This window comes from Alosa pseudoharengus, unplaced genomic scaffold (assembly GCF_046254945.1).
Source record: "Alosa pseudoharengus isolate Yale_2024_CS ecotype anadromous, Long Island Sound unplaced genomic scaffold, YU_APseudo_1.1 YU_APseudo_1.1_scf_24, whole genome shotgun sequence".
In the NCBI taxonomy this organism is placed as follows: domain Eukaryota; kingdom Metazoa; phylum Chordata; class Actinopteri; order Clupeiformes; family Clupeidae; genus Alosa; species Alosa pseudoharengus.
The window spans coordinates 7,810,451-7,824,090 of NW_027468689.1; the positions used below are offsets into that span (position 1 = coordinate 7,810,451).

The 13,640-nt window shown below is 40.1% G+C and overlaps 3 gene segments (V, D, J or C); 1 reads left to right on the forward strand and 2 right to left on the reverse strand.

Moving 5' to 3' along the window:
• Nucleotides 1-6,388: 6,388 nt before the first annotated feature.
• On the reverse strand, nt 6,389-7,395 carry LOC143141892 (immunoglobulin kappa variable 1-39-like). The segment is given in 2 exon segments: nt 6,389-6,751; nt 6,914-7,395. Coding segments are annotated over 2 exon segments (384 nt in total).
• Nucleotides 7,396-9,230: 1,835 nt separating this feature from the next.
• Nucleotides 9,231-10,765, forward strand: LOC143142230 (Ig kappa-b4 chain C region-like). The segment is given in 2 exon segments: nt 9,231-9,440; nt 10,223-10,765. Coding segments are annotated over 2 exon segments (480 nt in total).
• Nucleotides 10,766-11,695: 930 nt separating this feature from the next.
• LOC143142231 (Ig kappa chain V region 2717-like) lies at nt 11,696-13,503 on the reverse strand. The segment is given in 2 exon segments: nt 11,696-13,256; nt 13,393-13,503. Coding segments are annotated over 2 exon segments (444 nt in total).
• Nucleotides 13,504-13,640: the final 137 nt, after the last annotated feature.

Consider the following 13,640-nt stretch of genomic DNA (forward strand, 5'->3'; position numbering starts at 1 on the left):
GACCTGTGAAGCTCATTCACTCAGCTGTGAAGAATGTACTCTTAGACACTCATCCACTTACATTTTATACAGGGGTGTAGTGGTAAAATAAGGGGTGGGTAAACTATGAATTCTGTGATCACGCTAAGGTGGACTGCGCCATGCGATATCGGATTTTTAAAAAAGGCATTCAGAACATGTTTGATGACGGTAGGGGTTATTGTCCAGTGGTATTAAATGGTTCCTAGAGTGTTGTTGAGTGTAGCCTACATATTGTGAATGTGGATAATACAGTGTGATTTTTGAATGTTAAAAGTTGCAATTGGTGCATAAACTCTTTTGAGAGGTGGATAAACTCTAACAAGAGGTGGATAAACTCGGTTTCTGAAATTTGCGTTTAGCCTCCACTACACCCCTGATTTTATAGTTTTAGCTGAAAATAACTACATTGAGATTTCCATACTCATAACCATACAGGCTGTCAGAAATGTGTAAAGATGATTGCTCACCTAATACTCAGTAGGTACAAATTGGGCTTGCGGAGCAAGCCCACTATTGTTCTTCTTAAGTTTACTTTATTTATTAGTGGGTTTGATCCAGCAAGACCACTATTGTTCTTCTTAAGTTTACTTTATTTATTTATTTATTATTCCTTTTCACCCACTTTTTGGCCGAACTACTGCTCCTAGACCGTTTGAGCTATCAACGCGGTTCGAACTCCAAAAATTCAGGCCCGAACCGGTGTAACTTGCTTGTTAATTTCGTGTCGCTGGCCCTTGTCGTTTTCGCGGTATTCCCGTTTTTCTGCGTTTTTTGGGCCCATTGAAATGAATGGCGGAATGTTCAGAATTCAAATTTCGATTGTGACATCACAGCTCTAATTGCTTAAGCTTGCACCTGGAAGAGTTCTAAGCCACCTGGCAGAGCTCTAATGGGCTGGGCTGGGCTGTCTGTGTATATGAAGGTGTGTGCATGTAACTTTTGACCCGTATGTCCGATTTTCATAAATGAGGTACCGTTGGAATCCTTGGATGAGGCCGAGTTCCATGCTCCTGATCAAACCCACTCTTGCAGTTCCTCGGAACCGCAATTCTAGTTTATTATTCCTGTTCACCCACTTTTTGGCCGAACTACTGCTCCTAGACCGTTTGAGCTATCGACGCGGTTCGAACTCCAAAAATTCAGGCCCGAACCGGTGTAACTTGCTTGTTGATTTCGTGTCGCTGGCACTTGTCGTTTTCGCGGTATTCCCGTTTTTCGGCGTTTTTGGGCCCCATTGAAATGAATGGCGGAATGTTCAAGGATTCTAATTCGATTGTGACATCACAGCTCTAATTGCTTAAGCTTGCACCTGGAAGAGTTCTAAGCCACCTGGCAGAGCTCTAATGGGCTGGGCTGGGCTGTCTGTGTATATGAAGGTGTGTGCATGTAACTTTTGACCCGTATGTCCGATTTTCATGAATGAGGTACCGTTGGAATCCTTGAATGAAGCCCAGTTCAATGCCTTGCCAGCACTAAGTGTAAAGGTAATGTAAAAAAAGATGAGACAGCGCGAAGCGCTGTCTCATCTTTTTTTTAAAGCCAAACCATGTTGATACAGGTCATTAAAAAATATATATATATTTTCCAAATCCATTCAGCCCAGTTCAATGCCTTGCCAGCACTAAGTGTAAAGGTCATTCGCGCTGTCTCCTCTTTTTTTTAAAGCCAAACCATGTTCATATAGGTCATTAAAAAAATAAATAAATAAAGTATTTCACCAATCCATTCAGCCCAGTCCTATACCCAGCTAGATCCATTTGAACTTAGTCATGTGTACAGTTGTATAGATTGTTACATTGAGAAACACACTTTCATACAGATATCATGCATATCCACGCAGCATTACTAATCAAGTTACTCATCGTTGCCCAGCAAGAAGTCCACAATCAATTCAATTGTCTTGCCACGATCTGTGGAGCTTACAGACAATGTTATATTACTATAGGTTCTGTATGCTATTTAAAGCCGACCTAACGCTGAGTCCCTTCTAGACGGTGTGTTGCAATGCATTCTGGGTGCTGTGCTGTGATTCGACGGCTCGTCACCTGACCTACCAAACAACAACTCTCTGGGATGTGGCAAATATCGCGTAAAAACCTTGTTGCCGGAACAACAGGGAAAAGGCAACAGGATAGCAGCACGAAAGATACACAGGATACACACGGAATTTTGATGGACGTCCTTATCAGTCTATGGTCTAACTTATAAACGTATCGGGTCAACGTCAACGATAAGTAAGTTAGGCTAACGTAAACGTTAGCTATTTGCTGTTGTCATATGCTAGTGCTATATGCTTTAGGCTACGTGATGGCCATTTATCACACTAATTTTAGGTACTACTTTTACGAGGTCTGTAGTTCTGTCAAAATGTATCTTATCGTTGAACAGACTACAGTTTTATCTTCCTTAGACTTCGTAGATGTAGTTACTACAATTTGGAAGCGAATTTCGAAGTGTAAATATGGTTTTAGTGTGTAAACAGACCAACCGCGATTTTGCAATGAAGTTAATGGAGCCTTTTATGTAGGGCTACTAGGCTACTTTCACGAAGTCTGTAGTTCTGTCAAAATGTATCTTATCTATGAACAGACTACATGATTATCTTCCTTAGACTTCGTAGATGTAGTTACTACAATTTGGAAGCGAATTTCGAAGTGTAAATATGGTTTTAGTGTGTAAACAGACCAACCGCGATTTTGCAATGAAGTTAATTGAGCCTTTTATGTAGGGCTACTAGGCTACTTTCACGAAGTCTGTAGTTCTGTCAAAATGTATCTTAACCATGTAGTATGTTCATAGATATCTTCCTTAGACTTCGTAGATGTAGTTACTACAATTTGGAAGCGAATTTCGAAGTGCAAATATGGTTTAAATGTGTAAACAAGACGCCTGATGTTTAATGTTAATGAATGGGCACAGTATTATTGTGTACAGTAATGGGCTATCAGTAGTATGTAAACAGTTCATGTGTTATGTGATTTACATAAACTAGTAAACAACTGAAATGTTAAAAGCTGGTATTGTGTTTCCTGAATTCTTACATTCAGGCATTCAAATGAAATGTAATTAAATAGCATATCAATCATGCAACAATGCAAAAACAATGAAACTAGTGTAGGCCTAATTATATTTTACATTAGTAAAGCAGTACTCTGATGTGCATGCTTTCACAAACTTTTGTGAACAATCTTAGCACTTTAAACATTGACTGTTTTGAAGTGCATGTATAGCAATATAGTATAAAAAAAATAATAATTGTGATGATATTACAATTTGATGGGGGGTGGGAGGAGGGGGTGGGTTCATGTAGGTGGGCCCTTTGACCCCAAAGTATGCCTTGACTGGGCCTCAGGTCAAAGAAGTTTGAGAAAGGCTGATGTAGACGACAAAGCAGCAAGGAGGCGTCGTGTGATCATTTAAACAAGTTTTATGACAAGGTCGATGAGGGTGGGAAAAATCGTACATTTCTGTGCAAACTTTGCCCGCACTTCAGTCACATTGTCTTTTAAGAAAATGCAGTCCATTTTTCGGTTTCAGCAGTCAACAACCTTGACTATTTGAAGATACTAATCTATTGTGTACAGTAATGGGCTATCAGTAGTATGTAAACAGTTCATGTGTTATGTGATTTACATAAACTAGTAAACAACATAAATGTTAAAAGCTGGTATTGTGTTTCCTGAATTCTTACATTCAGGCATTCAAATGAAATGTAATTAAATAGCATATCAATCATGCAACAATGCAAAAACAATGAAACTAGTGTAGGCCTAATTATATTTTACATTAGTAAAGCAGTACTCTGATGTGCATGCTTTCACAAACTTTTGTGAACAATCTTAGCACTTTAAACATTGACTGTTTTGAAGTGCATGTATAGCAATATAGTATAAAAAAAATAATAATTGTGATGATATTACAATTTGATGGGGGGTGGGAGGAGGGTAGGTTCATGTAGGTGGGCCCTATGACCCCAAAGTATGCCTTGACTGGGCCTCAGGTCAAAGAAGTTTGAGAAAGGCTGATGTAGACGACAAAGCAGCAAGGAGGCGTCGTGTGATCATTTAAACAAGTTTTATGACAAGGTCGATGAGGGTGGGAAAAATCGTACATTTCTGTGCAAACTTTGCCCGCACTTCAGTCACATTGTCTTTTAAGAAAATGCAGTCCATTTTTCGGTTTCAGCAGCCAACAACCTCAGAACTGACCCTTCAGGCCTCTCAGGAGGCGCTGGCCTTTAACCGCAGCCAGAAGAGAGTCAGCAGAAATTTGATTGCCTTTAAAAAATCTGACTTCTTAAAAAATCTTAAACTGGCTGCATTACTTGATTATTTCTGAGATTCTGATACGTTTTTAACCATGACCTATACACAGTTCTGGTTTGAAAATGTATCTCTTAAAATAATCACTTTATGCAGTCAGCTTAAGATGGCTTACTAGCAACTAACTAATTACCCTAGCAACAACCTAGAAACCACCCCTGTAATGTCAACCTAGCGACCACCATAGCAACCAGCATAGCAACCATGTTATTTATGCGTTTTAGCTTATTGGATGTTGCGTTAATGCAGACAACTTTTGATCCGTGTGCCCGATTTTCATAAATGAGGTACCGTTGGAATCCTTGGATGAGGCCGAGTTCCGTGCCACTGATCAAACCCACTCTTGCAGTTCCTCGGAACCGCAATTCTAGTTATAACTGTTATTGCCATTAGCTAAACAGGGCACCTTGTGAATGGCCACATTTTTTTTTTCAACCAATCACTGTAACAGTCTAATCATCAATTATCTTTGATACCTCAATCATCTGAGTGCTACTCATCTGTACCATCTGTAATCAAAGGCCATCAGCAGCACACTAATAGGCTTTGTCTGGTATGCTTCTACATTCTGTTAATCCATCTTCATGCAGAGGAACAGGACCACAGTCTGGCCACCTCTAGTCCAGGTTGCTGAATCAGAGGATCACTACCAATAGAGAACCCTGACGTGTGTCCAAAAGACTGATGGAGGTCCATGCCTCCTTCTATACGTTATGTTGTTAATGTTGTTAATGTAATGGATCTCTTTGTGGAAAACTCCCTGCTGGACAGATGAGCCTACGTCACTCCTTGGACTCCACGTATTGTGCACATGCGCAAATACTCCTTTTTCCTTTGTAGTTCGTTGCCAAACACGAATACAGCTGCTCTTAATGTTGCACGTTAACCATATAACACGAGTACAGTTGCTCTTAATGTTGCACGTTAACCATATAAACGTTCTGTTGTGTTGCCGTGTGCGTTATTGAAAACGTAAGTGTAGGCTACAACTATTTTCCATACTGGTGTTAGATTTATCTTGATTTGTGGAGTCAACATGACGGTATTTTACTTTAGTAGCCTACAGTTGCAGTATAGCATGCTCATGTCTGTTGTAATGCTAGTAACCTGTTGCACAAATATAACATTCAGTAGTAATAGTAATACCTTTATTCAACGATGAATGTTCATACAATGTTGTAGTACATTTGTGAATTAACGATTCTGCGGAGTATTAGTCTAACTGTTGCACTCGCGATAGTGTTGCCAATTTAGTTGTGGAAGCACATTTCATCGTGATATTCGCGCCACTAGTCGGTCACATGACTATTGGATCTGAAGGCTACGTAGTCTTCGAGTGCCATCTAGTGGCTAATGTTTATAAAGACACGGTGCAACTCCAGATTTCTATTGCATTGGTTTCTGTTGATTCCCATTGCTGTTCAGCATTTTGGTTGTTTGCACAGCAATTATTTATTGCATAGCAATTATGTATATTGCAGAGTGAATATTGTTTAGTGCTCATTAGTCTGTATATTGTGTGCATACATATGTATATATTTATGTATATTTATGTATGTTATATTCTTTATGTACAATTTATATTTATATATTCTGTATTTCTTTAATTACAGAAAACCACACACACTCACACACATATACATACCTATTTAAACACACAAATAACACATACCATTGCAAGCAACAAGCACTTTATTCACCTGCTGGAACTGGATTTCAATAAATCTGTTGAACTAAACCACAGGTTGCAGCGACTCTCTTACCGGAGTACATAGCCAGTTCGGGTAGCGCCAGCGAATAATGCACACGGACTTCACACTCTTCATTATATACGTTATGTTGTTAATGTAATGGATCTCTTCATTATATACGTTATGTTGTTAATGTAATGGATCTATTCATTATATACGTAATGTTGTTAATGGATCTCTTCACAACAGGCCACCTCTCACCAGAGAGGACTGAAGCAGTTGGTGTTCATGACTGTTTGTTCTCACTTCCCTCTCCTCAGCGCTTGTAGTGTCCCAGCTGCAGTACTGATCTCACTGAGAGAGGTTTTTGTACGGCTCTGTATCACGGTGTGAACTCACTGACACCACTTCTGATGGCATGAGCACTAATGCAGTAATAATCTCCTGCATCTTCTTTCTGGACTCCACTGATGGTCAGACTGTAGTCATTCCCAGATCCACTGCCACTAAACCGAGATGGAATACCAGACTGGAGGCTGCTCACTTTATAGATGAGCAGTTTGGGTTTCTCTCCAGACTGCTGTTGGTACCAGGAGATGCATGGTGGGCTACAGTCAGAATAAATGCTTCCACTGCGTTTACAGCTGATTCTAACTGAGCCCCCTGGACTGGCCGATATGGCTGGAATTTGAGTAACGGTCACCTGTGCCCTGCAGTCTGAGGAAAGAAAGAAGCAATGTCAGCATATTGTTTGTGTAAACAAACGGTTGTTTAGTAAATAACACAGTAGAGTGTTTGCATGGCGCATAATAATTGTACTGCATCACAACAACATGTGCCAGTGTGTAGATGTGTCAGCACTCCAACTCCCAAACTCACCTTGGATGTAGAGGAGCAGAGAGTAGATGAAGAGGGTGATGAACGCCATTGTTGTGGATGATGAGGACAGTAGTCAGTCATGAAGCCCTTAGCCGCTCTAAAAACATGAAGATACGGGGAGAGCATGCAAACTAGCATCTCTATGGAAATCACCTTCCTGACGTCACACTGAGCTGCACACATCTATCACACAAACACAAGACGCTAAAGGTGCTTGCACACCGCCCCAATAAACACCAACAAACATCAACAGTTGGGTCATTCTTTTCAGTTTGGAGGTGGAAGATGTTTTTGAAGATTCTAAAGAGAGTCTAAAGACACAATTGCAATCACCAGCGGCCAATTTCCGAAATATAGTAGAACAAGAACTAAGAAAGTAAAGAAAATGCATACAGTAGATAGAAATTCCAGGTGTCTAAGTGATTCTGGGTGATTTAATACTAATGTGAATACTTTACTATGAATTTGACACTTCATTGTAATGTATGGCTATGTTTGAGGCATGCAATATTTCTCTCCATTGTATTAAAACTCAAGTGAAACATTTACATTCTTTTGAAGGATTAACAAATATGGCCATTTGATTTCTCACATGATCATGTTGTTGAGCCATCAATCCATCACCCTAAGACAGACCCAGTTAAAAACGATATGTTTGTTTCCTTTATTTTCTTCCTTTTCAAGAAGTAGCTTTTGTTGCCAAAAGATAGAAATGCACTTCATGTAACACTGACTTCATGATAAATTCATCTTTATGTATTTCTGTTCTAAATCATCATCAAATGTACAGTATATATAACATTTCATACATGGTATGGATTTCCTGTAAGGGTGGGGAAGTCCTTGCGTGGTCTCCATCGTGTGTGTTCAACCCAGATTCTGTATTTACATAGTCGATTTTGCATTGCCAGCTTACGCTTCAGAGGGGGTTTATATCTGGAACATAGTCTGTTAGATCTACTGCTCATGTTGACAGAATCCTCTACAACAATGACCAACATCATTCTCATGTGGGCACTTTTATTCTGTGTGGAAGGTGAGACATTTAATGAGTTATTGCAACACATGCAGGCTGCCTACAGTATATACATTGTCAATATGATACACTGAACAGTGTATTAATTATAATGTTATATTACTGCTACCTGTTGTATCTGTGTGTGTTTTTCAGAATGTCGAGGGCAGATTACTGTAACTCAGAGCCCCACAACAGCATGTGGTCATCTGGGAGAATCCATCACAGAGTGACTGCTGATGTTTACATGAGGTTTGAGGTTATCATGATAATTTATTTAATATATTTCTATACAACCTACAGTATCAAAGTCTTTGTGAGTATTAGAGTTCATGACTAGAGTTCTGCACTAGTTACTCTGCACTGGGCCTAAACACAGTGAGGATGGTTTGTGGTGTGGAATCAGAATACTCAGCAAGATGCAGTTACGCAACTTTTGCATGTTTGTCAATTGGATGTTGATAAGAAATAGTAAACATGATGGGGAATGTTGTTGTAAGTGGCCACATATTCACACTTGAACAGAAGAGTAGATCTTGTATGTTGGCTATTTCCCCCATAAACCAACACGTAGATGGTATCATGGACTGTGTGAAATCCCTGCAGTTAGACAATCAAATCCTCACTGTGGTTATCACAAAGCATCAGTGCAACAGATCAATGCAAAACACAGTCTGCAATCACCACCCACCAGAGCCCACCCAACCCAACAGAACAAGTGGGAGATTTCACCAGTGTGATCTGAGGATGTGGAAGCATTCCTCATGGAAGAATTTAACATCCCCTGCTGTACCCACAAACTAACTAGTGATCTGGACAGGAATCTTGTTTCTTTGATGTCCTGTATTTCCACTCAATGTTGCATTTGACTCTAATCTACTGAATGATAATCAGTTTGATAGCACTGGTTGGCTGTTCATATGTATAAAAGGTGGGAAATGACTGCAGGCCCATGCTGGTAACTCACACTCTGTATTGTGTGCAGCCACTGACAGTCATTGAAGCATGAAGAGGTTTTTGTACAGCATCTCTATGAGTTTGTATCACTGTGGTGGACTTTTGGTGGCGGCACCAGACTGGATGTTGGCAGTAAGTAAACTTTTCTAATCATACATCACAATAGTTTGTCATCATGTCTGTAACTTTGTTCATTTTTACTTTATATTTATATTGATCTGTATATATTTAAGTGAATGTAGGAATCACAATAACTTTATGGAAAACATACATACAGTAACATCATAAACATTTTTTTTTTTTTTTGATCAATTATATATGTATCATCATAAACATCACACTTTAAAGCTGTGCAAAGTGCCTAATCATTTAAAAACAGATTCTACCTCATGCAAGAGGGTCACATACATATGAATTTGGCTTTTTTATGGCACCTGGTGCCTAAAAAGTTGGTTGTTGAGAATGTGAGTAGGAGGGGAGTTTTTGTACAGCTGCTAGTAGGGTTTGTATCACTGTGGTACACTTTCGGCAGCGGCACCCGACTTGATGTGGGCAGTAAGTAATCGTTTTCTCTCGGAAATAAATATCACATGATGTGAAATTGTGCTTATATTAAAAAAGTCTGCCTATATGATGATTACATTTTTGATTTGAGAAAAAAACAAATAGATATAACAGATATATTTGTTATGCAATGCGCTGTTTATGTACAGTTATTTTTTTATCATTATGATTTTGCCAAAAATGAATACCTTTTAAGCCTGCAAAGAGGAACGTGATTAATTGTAAATGCAGGAAAATTATTGTAAAAATTAACATTTGGGTATTAGAATGTTTAATGTTCTATGCTATTCCAAGTTATAAAATGAAGAATTATGCTCTTAAAAAAGTGCAGCATTGTCTTTCCCTCATATATTTTAAAAGAAATAGCCTTGTTCACATTTCCAGCCATCTGAAAATGCTCTTTTGAAAAGCAGTTCTGTTTAATCTGAGTAGAGTGCCACTGAGGTATAACTGTAATTACTCGTAGACGACTATTTCTGCAGATGACTGAGCTGAACACAAATGTTTCTGTCTCAGTTCAACCGTGTGGTGCAGGAGAGTATTTGATATTAATGTAATACAGCCAATGCTGATATTACTCATTCTAGACACACTGTTTTTACTTTCTGCATTTAAATAAGGGGGAACATTATCCAATACTGACACTTGTTCTGTGTGCTGATAACTTGAGAAGTCATCATTTAGAGAAAACAAAAGCAAGTGGTGTCTGTTTCTGGCCTTTCTGCAAAGTGCCCTGTCCCATTTGTAATCTCCTTATCAATGGTGTGTTCCAGCAAACAGGCAGCCCACGCTGACCGTGCTGCCTCCCTCTAGTGAGGAGCTGAGCAGGAAGAGCTCGGCCACACTGGTGTGCCTGGCTGACCAGGGCTTCCCCTCCGACTGGAGCCTGAGCTGGAAGGTGGATGGGACCAGTAAGAGTGGAGTGGCCAGTCGTGGGCTCATGAAGGACGCTCTGTACAGCTGGAGCAGCACCCTGACGCTCAGCGATGCCGAGTGGAACGGGGCCTCTTCAGTGGTCTGTGAGGCCACCCAGGGATCTCAGACAGCGGTCACTAAAGCCCTGAGCAGAGCGGACTGCTCTCACTAGGGTCCAGTCCTCTGCCCTTCTGCTCACTTGGTCTCCTCACGTGGAGCGCCACTATAGGCAGCTTCATCACATGCTGTGCTGTAGGTTTTTTTTTCTTTGTTGTTTTCTTTAATAATGTTATGTATGTTCATTCTCTAATGCAGAAAAAAAACAGAATGCCTTTGCTTGATCAGATTTTTTTTTAATTGAAGATGTTTTTAAACGCTCTAAAATAAATGATCAACTTCAATGGGTTTCTGTGCCTTTTTATGAGTTGCAACGTTACGAAAATAGCAGTCAGTAATTCAGTTGCTAAAACTTTGAATCTGAAACAGCAATGTTGAGGATTTCTATACTTTACACTTTATTATAAAAAATAGTTTAAAAAAACTTTGCCCTCGTCTCTCTTGAGACAGTTGAACATCTGGTAGTGGAGTTGATCTATTTGGGGATCTGAAAAAGCACCTAACCCTGACTATGCAAATAGTATCAGCAGAGCACAACCTCCCTGTTTCACAACCTACAAGAGTCTAAACCACCACATGACATGATGTATTAATGTCACAGCTTCAAGGGTGCTTTTCTTTATAAGATAGTGACATGAAACTACAATTCTTTCATTCATAGATTTTGTAATTTACAATAGACATTTTAGGTAATTGCATTTTATGTGTTGAGCATTTCAGCACCACAGCCAGAGAGGACAGCTCCCCTCACTTGTACGAGTCATACTGCACACCCTGTAGGCCACCAACCATCAGGAAATACATTATGATGAACATTTGCTCTGTCAGTACATGGTCCAGTGATCTGGCAAAGTCTCTTGATGAGATGTACTGGTTGTGCTCCATCACGTGTAATTTTTACATTCTTTAGATGCAATGATAATTATTACTAAAGAGTGGTGCAAGACATTTTGAGAATCCCTTAAAGCATCACTTTACAGTAAATGTTTTATTAATTTCATTGCTGGATTGCCACTGTCCCTATAAGATCACCATTCAGCTCAATTCAAATCAATTCAATTCAATTCAATTCAGACTCAAAAAAGGGTCCATAGCACAAAAAAATATAATAGATAAGATCATCATGTTAATATAATATTAGACGTGAAATACATGTTATGTATTTTAGTTTGTCAAGACCAACCAATCAATCCACCAATCAATCAATCCAACAGTGATATGAAATACAATTTTAATGTTTCTAGATGTAACACAAAAGATTTTCACTAATGGCATTTGTCATGTTGGCATTTCAGCACCACATCCAGTAAGAACAGCTCCTCTTAGTCATCATTCTGCAGGCTAAACACATTATAGCCACTAACCATCTTTTGATGATAGTACTGTATAAGTGCAGGCTGTGCTACGTTTACAATTCTCCCCAGACATGACTTTTATCTCCATCTTTCTCTGGACACTTTTCATATCTTTTCAGGGTAATGTATTTCAATTATTAGACTTGATTAATGCTTGTCATCCTCAGATCATATAGCCTAAGCAGAATATCCCAATATCCCAAGCAGTATTTGTGAGAGGAAGCAATATATTTGTAATCCCAAACAATATGTGTGTGATCTCTTGCACTGAAACACTGTTAATCCAGGAGTAACAAGTCCACCTCCATATCAGGACTGCTGAAGGGAAGGTGAACCCACAGGTGATCCCACAGGTGATCCATGACTGTCCAGGTACTGTACAGCAGACTACATCAAGAGGTTCTGGTGTTCCAGTTCGGTTCAGTGGCAGAGGGTCAGGGTCATCTTCCCCCTGACCATTAGAGTGCTGCAGGCTGAAGGCACAGTGTGGGTCATCTTACTGTAACTGGGTGTTCACACACAGGATTGAGGTCACTAGTCAGTCTGAATGATCTACAGCTTCTGTTGTTTAGGTCTCCATGTTGATATCGGTTTTTGTTTACAAAATGACAGTCCTTTACAGTCTTTTACTGCAACTCCTTTACAAACCAACCCAGACACTAAGGGGGTAGCCTAGTTCTCCGCAAACATACAGGGTAACTGAACGTGAGCATAGGGATGTTAACACCGAACCAGTTACAATTTAACTGTTTAGAGAAAACATATTCGCCACGCTCGTTTTCCACTTTTTACCAAATTTGAACTCACCTCTGGTGTCATGTCTGTGTGCTTCCAGCATGGTTTCAAAGGTAAGGTGTTGGTGGTGAGAGACTAGCATGAGAACCTGGTGTCATGTCCGTGTGCTTCCAGCATGGTTAAAAAGGTAAGGTGTTGGTGGTGAGAGACTAGCGTGGGAACCTGGTGTCATGTCTGTGTGACTCCTCTCCACTTCCCTCTTCTCAGCACCTGCTCTGGTCTCCAGCTGCAGCAGCAGGGCTCTCACTGGGGCTACTGACTGAAGCAGGTTTTTGTACGGCTCTGTATCACCGTGTGAACTCACCGACATCCTTTCTGATGTCATGAGCACTCATGCAGTAATAATCTCCTGCATCTTCTCTCTGGACTCCACTGATGGTCAGACTGAAGTCATTCCCAGATCCACTGCCACTAAACCGAGATGGAATACCAGACTGGAGGCTGTTCACGAAGTAGATGAGGAGTTTGAGTTTCTCCCCAGACTTCTGTTGGTACCAGGAGATGCATTTATTAGGAGAACAGTCCAAATAAATGCTTCCAGTCCGTTTACAGCTGATTTTAACTGTGCCTCCTGGACTGGTGGTCACTGCTGGAGGTTGAGTAAGAGTGACCTGTCCCATGGAATCTAACAAAAGAGGCAATAACAGTACACGATTCAGAAAGATACATACATATTAAATAAACATGTAAACATTGAATAATATAATGTTTTCAGAGCTGGTGGTCACTAAATCTGTCAACACTGAAAGTTCTGAATTCACCTTGAATGCAGACGACGAGAGACCACAGGAAGAGTGCAGTGAAGGCCATCGCTGGTCTGTGCTGACGGATCAGTTGTAAGCGTTCAGCTGCCCCAACATCAAGCATCTGGACCAAATATGCTCTGCACATGCAAACACGTCCCTATGCAAATGACTCTCTAGCAGCCACACTCCACTGAACACTGTTGTTGCTGCTGACACCATAATCTCTTCAAGACATGAGGTCAGGTTTGCCACTGGCACACAAA